General features: G+C 38.7%; 1 protein-coding gene and 1 pseudogene across 1 annotated transcript; both read right to left on the bottom strand.

Annotated features, from left to right (window-relative positions):
- Positions 1–758: 758 nt before the first annotated feature.
- On the bottom strand, positions 759–6,287 carry pigm (phosphatidylinositol glycan anchor biosynthesis, class M). The gene is made up of 8 exons (XM_039790922.1): positions 5,861–6,287; positions 3,922–4,095; positions 3,097–3,217; positions 2,687–2,930; positions 1,969–2,072; positions 1,605–1,759; positions 1,230–1,331; positions 759–1,000 (listed from the first exon to the last, which is right to left on the bottom strand). The coding sequence occupies exons 1-8, from the start codon at positions 6,029–6,031 to the stop codon at positions 833–835; spliced, it is 1,239 nt and encodes a 412-aa protein (XP_039646856.1). The 5' UTR covers positions 6,032–6,287; the 3' UTR covers positions 759–832.
- Positions 6,288–6,722: 435 nt separating this feature from the next.
- Positions 6,723–11,494, bottom strand: LOC120552269 (annotated as a pseudogene).
- Between the last annotated feature and the right edge of the window lie 818 nt (positions 11,495–12,312).

Raw genomic sequence — 12,312 nt, 5'->3', positions numbered from 1 at the left:
TATCATTATGCACTCCCACAATCAATCCCATTGGGCAGGGCCAGCAAACATGATCTGAACACACAGGACTAGTGAATGCTCTAATAATTTCCATGTGAGATTAGGGGAAGACTACAGTGAGATTATGGAGCCACTGCCAGCACTGTCTTTTTTTGGGTTGTATTCATGCTCTAGTTGACTGATTAATCTGTGAGGGTTACACAAGGATGGATGCTCAAGCTTTTTCTTCTGCTGGAGAATGCTTCCACCTACTGGTAACAACTGCACACTGCAGCCAAGGAAGTCTTTTTAAATCACATCTCATTCCATATGGAAATGTAATAATGACATACAGTATATGCCCCTATATCAATGTCATACATGTTACCTATGAGGCGATATATTATTATCACATACATCCTTTGGATATATGAAGATATAACTTTATAAACCTAACTCTTCACAATGATTTACCAACATAATGTAACTGATCTGCCACAGCAATTAGCGCAACACTTTAATGTATTTTCCCAACAAACTAAAGAAAAGGCCCAGCTATACACGATCAGTCTATTTTTTCCCCTTTGGAATGAGAAAGTGCTTCCCATCCTCAAGAAATGACAATACCAACCAAAAACTCTGAATGGTGTGTTAAATATTTTGGTACAGAGCTGTTTGACATCATGGTGTTAAAGAATGACTGAAAATTAAACAGGAAATGCCATTGTATGAATCTGTTCTGGGCTAAAATTATTTAGGTAATTAAGTACTGGGGAGACTTAACAAAATACACACTTTATTTTTTTTAACATATATCCATAGTCCATCATCTTAAGTTCAAAATACTGGAATGTTATTCAACCTTCAGTCTCTGTGAAGTTTGTGTTGGTTTGTAATGAGTTACGATCTGAATCAAGATGGAGGAGTTGATAATCAAAAAGAGCAATCCAGCAAGCCAGATCAACAGGAAGGTGTTGTAGCCTTCAAACTCCAGGAAGTAGGCTGGGCCCAACCAGATACCCTGATAGTGGAGAGGAAATATAATAGTTTCTTCATACCAACATGAATTTTAGTTACTTCGGCTTTAATATTGTGAATATAAGAATCGATTCAGGTGAACAAAAGACTGGAAGACATTGACTGGAAGGCATCAATGCATCTACCACTGAAGATGCACTATTTTAATGGCAATATAATTAATGACAGTTTGTTATGAGGATTTTGTCCGATAATGCGATAAATTGACTTACCTGTCCAACAAACCAGAAGATCAGCAGTCGCACTCCCTGTTTTAGTGACAGACTCAGGTGTGGGATGACCAGAGGGAGTAGACACAAATACCACAGGAAGTACTATGAAAGGTTAACAGGCAAACATTATTAAATGCTCTGTGAATGGTGTGAGCTATGGCTATGTAATATTATACACATATTGTAACTACATTAATATTCACAGTGCCTGTCTCTGGAGGGTACGCTGGAGGACAAAACAAATTAACTTCTGATGGGTGGGAACCAGTTCTAATACACAAATTAGCTCCTTTTTCACAAGTAACACTAAGAGGTAACCCTAATGAACTTGTGATATCAAACTGGAAATGCATCATCTAAACTTAGATTATGTACCTGTGAAGTGCAGACTTTGTTGAAAGAGACAAAGATTGCGGTGTGCAGGAAACAGCAGAAGGCCAGGTCAGAGTAAAAGGCCCATGATGCTACCAACAGCAGGATGAGCTGTGGCAAGAAAGCTACCAGGCCGAGCCACTGGCTCCACCTGCTGTCTGAACCAACAAAAGACAAAAACATTTGGCCAGGCTAAGAAAGCTGCATCATCTCCTGTAAGTTTACACTCCCAATTAACACAGAGGAACAAAGAAAATACATAATAAACATACTTTCAACTATATATTTTTAACTTTATGCTGGTCTGTATTCTGTCTGCAGTAAGTTGTCACACTAGGAGGCTGTAAATGGCTGGAGCGGTGAATACCTGTGGTGAGGTAGAGCATATAGAAGTATGGAGAGAAGTTGTGTCTGATGTCCCTTCTGGTCAGATGGTACAAGTAGGTCTCATGAAGGAACTCCCATCCATACCTGGTAATACAGGAGAGGATTATTAAAGTATTTATTTTATGTGAAAGTGTATTCCTTCAGATAAAAGGATGTGGAGAGGCTAATATTAAGTAGGGCTGGGCAATATGGAGAAATTCAGGTATCGCGATATTCTTGTCCTAATACCTCAATGTCGATATTGTGGCGATATTCTAGGGTTGACAATTGGTGCTTTAACAAAATATCTTCACAATGAGATTTAAGATTAATAATCATCAGTAATGTGGATATAATGACTAAGTGGGTAAAGGTAAAAATAACAGAACAGCTAGAACAGTCTGGTAACACAAAAAAATGACATCACTTTACTGTAATGCAGCCTTTAAAACCAGGAAAAGACCACATTTAAGCCATTTACAATATTACGATATCCAAAATCCAAGACGATATCTAGTCTCATGTCACGATATCAATATAATATTGATATATTGCCCAGCCCTAATATTAAATAATATTAGAAATACTTAAATCAGACATTTCAAGAACCATGTTTTGTACCATGTGAATACTTTAGGGGGAGTTTTAATGAATAATGTGTTACCAAAATGGAAACCGTTTTACTGTGCGTTTGTGTGCAAGTTCTGTGTTCATCTCACATATAATAGAAGAGGGCTGTGAGCATAAAGAAAACTCCTCCGGCCACACTTGCAAAGAGGAACAGCTCTCGGTTGAGAAAGCTTCCCATAAATCCAATGAACCTCCTCCACCCGTTTTTGTTGTCCTCGGATCTGGTCTCAGACGTGCGCAGGGTTAGAGCGATGGGCAGAGCATATGTAACAGGATAGATCTTCATATGAACTGACAGACCATAGAATATGGCTGCCCATATCACATGCCTGGCTAGAAGAAAAACGGTAAGAACGTATTGGCACAGGAGCTGTGTACACATTACCTTACAAAATTAGCAATATCTACATCATTTTGCGATATCATTATAATAATTATGAGATCAAATGTGTTTTTGAAGCTCCAAAGCTACACACACTCACAACGTCCACACCCTTACCTTCAATACAAAGTAATGTCCCCAGCACAAGGGCTGCCAGGATTGACTCAGCATTCCCACGGCTGGATACTCCCATTGGCAGCGGGTTAAGGAGCCACAGAGAACAAACACGACGTGCAGTCTGAAAAACAAACAAGTAATATGCACTCTGCATTTTCAAGAAGGCTCTATACTGTTGTATTACTGGACAAAATGATATACAGTACAGGCCAAAAGTTTGGACACACCTTCTCATTCAAATGTGTTTCCTTTTTATTTTCATGACTATTTACATTGTAGATTCTCACTGAAGGCATCAAAACTATGAATGAACACATATGGAATTATGTACTTAACAAAAAAATGTGAAATAACTGAAAACATGTCTTATATTTTAGATTCCTCAAAGTAGCCACCCTTTGCTTTTTTTATTAATAAGGGAAAAAATTCCACTAATTAACCCTGACAAAGCACACCTGTGAAGGTAAAACCATTTCAGGTGACTACCTCATGAAGCTCATTGAGAGAACACCAAGGGTTTGCAGAGTTATCAAAAAAAGCAAAGGGTGGCTACTTTGAAGAATCTAAAATATAAGACATGTTTTCAGTTATTTCACACTTTTTTGTTAAGTACATAATTCCATATGTGTTCATTCATAGTTTTGATGCCTTCAGTGAGAATCTACAATGTAAATAGTCATGAAAATAAAGAAACACATTGAATGAGAAGGTGTGTCCAAACTTTTGGCCTGTACTGTATTTGCAACAATGTTCAGCAATTATCAATAAAACATGCTAATAAAAGCATTTATGGTCAACAAGAAACAGCTTGGAAAAAAAAAAAACCTCTGAGCCCAGACCTCTCATGCGAAGGATTCTATAGATGAGGAGTCCTGACAGCACATCACACACGATGAAGAGGATCTTGCCAAACACCATGCTGAGATAGATGTTAGGGGTGAGCAGCCAGGCTAGGAGAGGGGTGTAGCGGTAGGTTGATCTGTTGTACGGGGACTGCCCCTGTGCAAAAGTGTCCCATATTTAAATGATGTAGTACTGCACAGAAGCAACAAAGTGTACTTACTACAAGTACTCTTGATGCAGAATGGCATTGACATGCAATAAGCAGTACTTTAATGGTGTAGCTGGTGGAGGTAGGCTACAGTTCATTTTAACTGCGTCACATAGCCTAATGTTGGGGAGTTAATTCTGTAACAATACATCATTTTACATCAATGTATCACATGTGTTCTATGTAAAATCTTATTCTGAAAGGCAACCAGTAAATATAGTTGATTAAAAAAAAGTTAGTTAGTGGAATAAAAAGTATTTGCTTCTGAAACACAGCTATTGATTTTTGAAGTTTAGCTTGAATGTTTGACGTTTTAAAAGACTGTAGTAGAAGTAGCCTAGCATGTATAGCATGTAGCATATATCTTCATTTGAAACACTAAAGCAGTGGTTCCCAACCTGGGGTCCGGGCACCCCCAGGGGGGGCGGCAAAGATCACAGGGGCGGCGCGAGTCTTTATCTGGTTTGAGGTTGAGGTAAAAAAAAAAATATTTGCATGTTAAACAAATTATAATACACCAGAATATATAATGTATACAAAAGTCTGTATGAAAACTATATATTTTGTTGTATCCTCGTTTTTCCTGCTGCCACGGCATCACTATTTTATGAATGAATGGGCTCAGCTTTTCTTAGACATGAGTAGGGGGCGCCAAAGAAAAAAGGTTGGGAACCACTGCACTAAAGGATACATTTAAACTAAAAGACTCAGATATATTTAAATATATGCAGTTAAAAAACTGGGTCAAGAGAACTGTGATATAGTGAATGATGTTCCAGAAAAGATAAAGACCCTCTTGGAACAAAGTAAGGGAAAGAAAAAATGTATAAGTGTTATTTATGATTATCTCAATAATGTAGTAATCAATTGTAATCTGTTAACTAAAATATATGAAAGCTGGGACAGAGATATAAAGGACTTCAATGCTAAAACAAAATGGAAGGAGTGCTTAAATCTAACATATAAAGCCACAACCAATGAAAATCTTAGATTGATTCAATATAAATTAATGACTAGAATCTATTATAGTAAGGATAAAATTCATAAGTTTGATGCATCTTCCCCACCACCTGTTTAAAGTGCAGTAGTAGTGACTATCTCACTCATTCATTTTGGTACTGTGAAAAAGTAAAGAAAACCTGGCTTGATATTGAGAGATGGCTCGCCAACATTTGTAAGCAGAAATTTATATTTACACCAGAAGCCTGCTTACTCCAAAATGTAACAAAAATGAAATATCCTATGGGATGGCAATTCATATTTTCCTCATTAGTTCATAAGAAGTTGTTGTTACAAAATTGGAAAAATACAGATACCCCAGGGTTGGAAAAATGGAAAAATGTAATGAAATATTACCTAAACATCGAGAAAAGAGTACTGTATGGATAAAGTAAAAGGGGAATGAGCATTGTGAATTATTTATTTTCTTCACCTACTGTAAAGAGGATATAATTTAACACTGGTTAACACTTGGATGGACTTGGACTGGAAACCAGGTTGTTTGCCTCTCTGTTTTTCGTTGTACTTGCATAATAAAAACAATTCTAAAAATAAAAGTAGCGTAGCATGATATTAGCATTACATATTGCTAAGTAGTATCTAAAATGTAAGTATACTTGAGAATTTTCCTTTCAACACATTAGCTTTATCTGGCTATGGTTACTTTAACTTTCCTCCTTATGACACATAGCTAAGTTATAGGACTTCTATTACCTCAGTAATGAATTTTGCAGCATCTGTGAACACATGGTAGTCAATGTCAGTGTACTTCACCACCATAGTCCTGTCCTGGTAGTCTCCAAAAGCGACCAAGGCCAGTCGTATAGCGAATGAAGCCGTGAAAAGGACATGTTTTTCTGTGAGCTTGGTTATTAGCCTCTCCATCACCAACCAAGCAGGAGAAACCTGATTAGCAGGCTTCACTAGGAGCTAGCTAAGTTAGCTAGTTTTCCCGTCTTTAAGCTGGAATACGTTAGCCAGAGTTTCCGTTGCTCTCATCTCTGCTTGCCGTTAAGAGATTTCTGGTATTATTGTCGTCATGTTTCGTTAATACGCGATTCGCTTTTCCCATTAACTGCAGACATGACAACAAGGAAGTTATCCAGAAGTGCAGTTCCAAATTCTTATTTTCTACTCAAGGCACCAACATAGCGATGCATTAGCACCACCTACTGTGCTGGAGTAGGATGGATTTACTGACAAAACAGCCAGTCTGGATTATTTCTTTACAGTGGTCAATGCATTTAATCCCCTTACATTTTTAATTAAAATACTATTAGACAGTCACCCCTAGATTTGGGGGTTTAAAGTGTTGTTGTTTTTTTTAAAGAATTTATTTATTTTAACTTAGCTCTTGCTCTCAGTAAAGACAAGCCTGTAGAAATAGGAGATAAATAAATGAGATAGATAGATAGATAGATAATAGATAGATAGATAGATAGATAGATAGATAGATAGATAGATAGATAGATAGATAGATAGATAGATAGATAGATAGATAGATAGATCTCTTGTCACACAAAATTGTCAATAAAAATGTGAGTTTAAAAAAAACAAAACAAATGTGACAACAATATTTGTGAAGCACCCACTTTTATTGCATATGCATGCATACATAAAAATGACCTGGAATCAATACCAGTGCAAACCTTCATATAAACTATATCTTTATAGTATATATTCATGACATGCATAGTGGTACAATAACAAATAACTGCACTTTGTTGATTACAATTCCAATAATTACCAAAGACAGAAAGTAAACAAGATCCTAAGGATGACATTGAGATTAAGGGCAAAAGATACAAAGAACAGTGCAAGAACATAATGTTAAGGATGAACACAGACGGGAACTCAGGCTGTGATTAGCTTCAGGAAACTCTAGAGTGGTAATTCTTAACATTTTTCAAGTTATACCAAATAAAATGGTCACTGTTCCAATACTAGATGTATTCTAACACCCCCTCCAGTTGAGTAACACTACTCTAAACAATGTATTGCTCACTCAGGGGAGCAGTATCGGCCAGCAAAGAGAATGCTCATGGAGGAGTTATGTCGGATGAAAAAGAGGAAGGGATGGTCTGCGATGAACGTGGCGGATGGACAACTTATCATGCAAGACTCCAGCTTCATGATAGCAGCAGTGGCAGCAGCAGCCTCAGTTCCCTCCTCGTTGACCTCCACAAAAGCCTTGTGGACGACTTTTGACACTACCAGGTCATTGGCAGAAGACATGCCTGTCACACAAAAAAGGAGACGGAATATTTTAAATAAATATAACGTCAGGTCTTATCCTATGACATGAATAGAGTAGATTGATTAGGGAGAACCTCTGTATTAACTTGTTGTCTCTTTTAAACTGACAGGAGACAGTTCAGGTTTCAGTTGCCTGTTCTTTAAATGATTATGAATATATCTGATATGATCCAGGCACATGTCCTACCAGAGAAGTCACTCTTTGCTTCGTCAAAGGCATCCACCATGCCCATGCTGACCAGGACTTCCTCCATGTCATATGACTCCTCCATCTTGAACCGAGGCAGCCCCACCTGGACCTCAACATTATCCATCATGTCTGGACGAGTCCACTCCATAAAGTTCTCATAGGTCAGCTGCTTCTCCAGCTGGGGGTGGACACAGAATCAAGTATTAGTTTGTCTGTCTCTGTTTTTTTTATATGTGTGTGTGTGCGTTTCTTACCTTCTCCAGACCTGTTGTACTGTCCTCCATCTCATTGGGTAAAAAGATGAGCATGCTGAGCTCCTTCCCTTTGTAAGGCATCTCTAGGATCTGTTCAACAGAGGGTTTCAAACATTACAGCAAATGTATATATATACTGGTCTGACAACTGTTTGGTTATTTTGTGTATTATATTTATTTATTTATTTATTTATTTATTTATTTATTTATATATATATATATATATAGTGGTGTGACAATTGTGTTATGTGTATCAAAAAGATGGGATGACATGCAAAAAAACGTTTAGGCAGTTTGTTTCACAGTTACTGTATGGTAAAATGGATCATAACCAAACTCTCATCCTTTCTCCTTTGAATCATTCACATTCAATGGAAATGTCATTAATCCTGTTTAACAAAAAGTTATAAATGATTAGTTTGATTGTTGCCTGGTTACAATTCATTAATGAATCAATGGCATCAGTACCTTGCAGTTGGCTTTAGGGTTGTTGAAGAAAGGGAACAATGTTTCCTGGTACATCATCTTCACCGGCTTGGTGTCATTCTGAAAACAACACACTGACTTTCAGAACGAAATTCAGTCTGGGCTAGGATTACCTCCTCACGGTGCCAACTCACTAATAATTTTTCCTCGCAGAAGATGGGAGTTGTTGGTCTACGGCTGCCTCGATCACTTTGTTTGTGTAATTGTGTGACTTTGGGGTTTTAAAGGGTTAGTTTGGATTCAACAAAGTCATGCAATAACAAAAACTAACCAAGAGATTGAGGCAGTGGTAGACGAGCAGCTCCTAATGTTCTGGTAGGTAAAATGACTTTTATTGTCAAAGGAGTCTGGTGGCTTTGAAGAACCCCTTCAGTTTCCCCTACATAAACTTCAACAGGGCTCTCTCATGGCAAGGTAAAGTGGTGAAAAAATCTAAATATAGCGTACACTTACACTGATATAGATTTTATTAAGTGGTCATTTATCTGGTAGCTAAAATGTGTGTTGCTGTTCACTGTTTGATTTAGCATGAATCAGTCCACGTTAGAACCAACGTAATTTGGTTGGTACCCAAAAAAGTACAGAGTTCGGTACCCAACCCTAGCATTGATGTTGAATTTTTTTCCGTCACACTTTTTCACTACTTTCAATGAAGAAGTCAGAATTAGCATCTATGGCGAAGAATGGTTTATGCTACCATATTATTGATATAAAAACCCATGTTCACTGACTTTAGAAGACTTTTGTCAATCAGTGTTAGTCAATTACATGTTTTCCTTGAGCAGTGTTACCTTGTTGAGTCGAAACTCAGCATCCTGTGTGTCACACTGCTGAAACTGCCTGTTCCAGTCACTTTTGAAGTACATGGCATTAACCAGCACCAGCCTGCTCAGGCTGTCCACGTCACCCTTGGCCAACAGATCCTTAATTTTATCTGGTAAACAAAATTGACACATAAGTGAAGCAATGTCACACAACTGAAAGCAAGTCTAAAGTGTTGAAAAATGGTTGCTGCTATGTTTCCATGTGTGTTAGTGTGTATGATCCACCTTGAGTCTGCTTCTGCACCCAGCTGTTGATGTCGAGCCTGGCGGCCTCTGAGCCGGCTAAGAAGTCAACAGTCTCCAGCTCTGCGTTGTAGTACTTCTTAGTTTTTCCTAAGAAATCCTGGAACCATCAACAACACATTTACTGATTCTGATCACCCAAACATATTAAACACTTTGCTTAACTTTAGTTAGTGGAACTAAAAGTCACTACAGCAAGAAGAGCATTTTCACAATCACGCTAATGCTGTCCACTCCCTCATTCATCATTCCTTCTTACAGAGCTTAAATATTCCCATGAGTGCCTCTCACACCACACATACCCCATGAAGACACAGACACGGACACACACACACACACACACACACACACACACACACACACACACACACACCTCAACAAACTGGTAGGACTGCTCTCGTACAGCCTGTTGGCAACACTGAGGGCATACGGAGCGCAGCCTTGTTGAGCTCACTCAGCAGTTGGGCAAAGCTAACATGGACATCATCCTGATAATCCTTGGTTTTCAGGCACTGTGGACAAAGGAGACAACTGTTACAGAGATGCACTGAGCATTGACAGACCAGTCTATTATAAACAGTATATTAGACTGGGCGTCATTGCCTGTTAAGTGATGAGACTATGTGTTGTAAAATGATGGGGAGTAACTACAGTACGCAGTATGCTCACTTTTCTTGTGTAATCTTTCACAATATTATCATTTCAAATGACTGGAGTTGTTCTCTTAGAAACATGGTGGATTTAGAGTAAGGTCCTGCCCCTCCCACATTCTCACACTTCCACCAGTCCAGTCATCTGGGTGTGGCTTTGCTTTAGCAATTCTTTAGAATTTTTTTAACTGATTTTCTTAGTGTATTTGTTATTGCCAAGGCCCTGCTGTTGTTTCTTCTGGTGCACAGACTGCCACTGTGTAAGAGGTTTTATTCTCCTCAAGGTGTAAAAGTGTAAGTAAAGCTAATAGAACTAGATGTTTCAATCTCTTTAGTAAGAAACTCTTGACAGAAGCAGTCGGTGTGGAGTGTGGAAAAGGAGGGTGAGGTATCTCATTGGGGTCATCAGGTGGGCACCCTACTTCATCGACGTTACGTTGATTGAAGGCCACAACGTCTCCACAGGGCTCAACAGTGTACCCAGCATCCAAGATACACGCCCCTCTGTGCCATACCCTCCATATCCCTGATGGGCTCTGCATGGCAAGGGCATCCTTCTCCCTGAGTTGGGCTTATGCCTGACCGTATACCATCTGTCTCTACCTTGCTGCCCAGTTGGGATCCTTCGCGCGATCCAGAGCCAGTTACTGCTTTCCTCGACAGCACTTGACAAGGACTTGATGGCCTGTTGGAGGGAAGCGACCCTTCACCCCTACTTTTCTCAAGTTGGTAGATCACTTATTATTCTATTACAATTATCTTACTGATAATCACTAGATAGACATAACTTAAGTTTGACAATGTGTTTCCCAAAGGAATCCTATACTTCCTGATAATTTAGAAATTCATTCTACAACTGTTTACATTGTACATGGGAGCATAGTAAGAGTAAACGCTGTGATTGTAATGATTATAATAGTCATTCATATTTATTGTCTAATTGGGAATAATTTAAGTTTAATTATAGAGGACTACAAATATTCTTCCAGCTGGCATCCATTCAGATACTCAACTAACAAGTCTTCTAAGACAGATGCTGGGTTAACTTTATGGTCATTTTATCAGACAGTTTGTGGTGGTGTTTTATTAGTAATTTGGGCGCGCTTCACAAAATCACTCTGAACCAGCCTTCAATGTTAATCTGTTACTTTTATGACAGTTAGTGTGTGTGTTGTGTGTGTGTGTGTGTGTGTGTGTGTGTGTGTGTGTGTGTGTGTGTGTGTGTGTGTGTGTGTGTGTGTGTGTGTGTGTGTGTTATACCTCTGACATCTGTGTGGCTGTGTTTCCTCCGCCCCGCCCCAGCATCACCATAGCCAGGGCTGAAGAGATGCTGAAAGGGGAGTAGAAGATGTTTGCCGTCTTGTCGTCATCTCCAAACGTTTTGAGCAAAGCCAGAGAGAAGGTGGTGTTGGCCTTGGACAGAGGGGTTGGAGATGCCATTGTGTCTGACACACAGGAAAAAGTGCAGAGCATTAATTATTACATATTTAAAATAATGTTATTTATCTAGACTAGTATCTCACTCTCTCATTGGGGCAAACTCCACTGAAATATTTGTTCATTTACAATTACATGGCAAGTCTCTGAATATGAATATCAGATATATTGAGATAATTTCTAAACCAGTAAGACTGAGTCTTTAGTTCAGAAAATATTAAATAGACCAAGCAGAGTTAATGTAGTATAGATTTTATAACAATTTGTTCACATACCCAAACCTTTACCCACTAAAATATATTAGTAACAACAAAAGTAAAGTAGTGGTTAATAATTTAACATCATGTTGAAATTAGTTGCATCGTTGGAGGTGTTTATTTACCAGCAGATTGTAAATATATTTACAAAACACCACACGTGTGAAAGTGTCTTTTTAAAAAGGTCCCATGGCATGAAATTTTCACTTTATGAAGTTTTTTTAACATTAATATGAGTTCCCCCAGCCTGCCTATGGCCCCCAAGTGGCTAGAAATGACAATAGGTGTAAACCGAGCCCTGGGCATCCTGCTCTGCTTTGAGAAAATGAAAGCTCAGATGGGCCGATCTGGAATCTTCCCTTTATGACGTCATAAGGGGAAAGGTTACCTACCCTTTCTCTGCTTTGCCCACCTAGAAAATTTGGCCCGCCCTTGAGAAAGAGAGAGACATCATGGCTTGCAAATGAGCGGAAGCATGGCAGTTGGTCATGGTCACACCCCCACCCTCCACCTTGCCCCCCTCTCTCCTCCTCAATAGCATTTAAAGCTGCAGACACAGAAATGGCACA

This window comes from Perca fluviatilis, chromosome 22 (genome assembly GCF_010015445.1).
Source record: "Perca fluviatilis chromosome 22, GENO_Pfluv_1.0, whole genome shotgun sequence".
Lineage (NCBI taxonomy): Eukaryota > Metazoa > Chordata > Actinopteri > Perciformes > Percidae > Perca > Perca fluviatilis.
The sequence above is the reverse complement of the archived record's forward strand: the minus strand, read 5'-3'. Positions and strand labels throughout refer to the sequence as shown.

Excerpts from the sequence above, each read along its gene's own strand:
- pigm (XM_039790922.1), bottom strand. The coding sequence starts at position 6,031 with ATGGAGAGGCTAATAACCAAGCTCACAGAAAAACATGTCCTTTTCACG. Across the intron at positions 3,218-3,921 it reads TGAGAGGTCTGGGCTCAGAG|ACTGCACGTCGTGTTTGTTC; the intron begins GTTTTTTTTTTT and ends TTTGTTTTTCAG. Across the intron at positions 1,332-1,604 it reads ACAAAGTCTGCACTTCACAG|TACTTCCTGTGGTATTTGTG; the intron begins GTACATAATCTA and ends AACCTTTCATAG.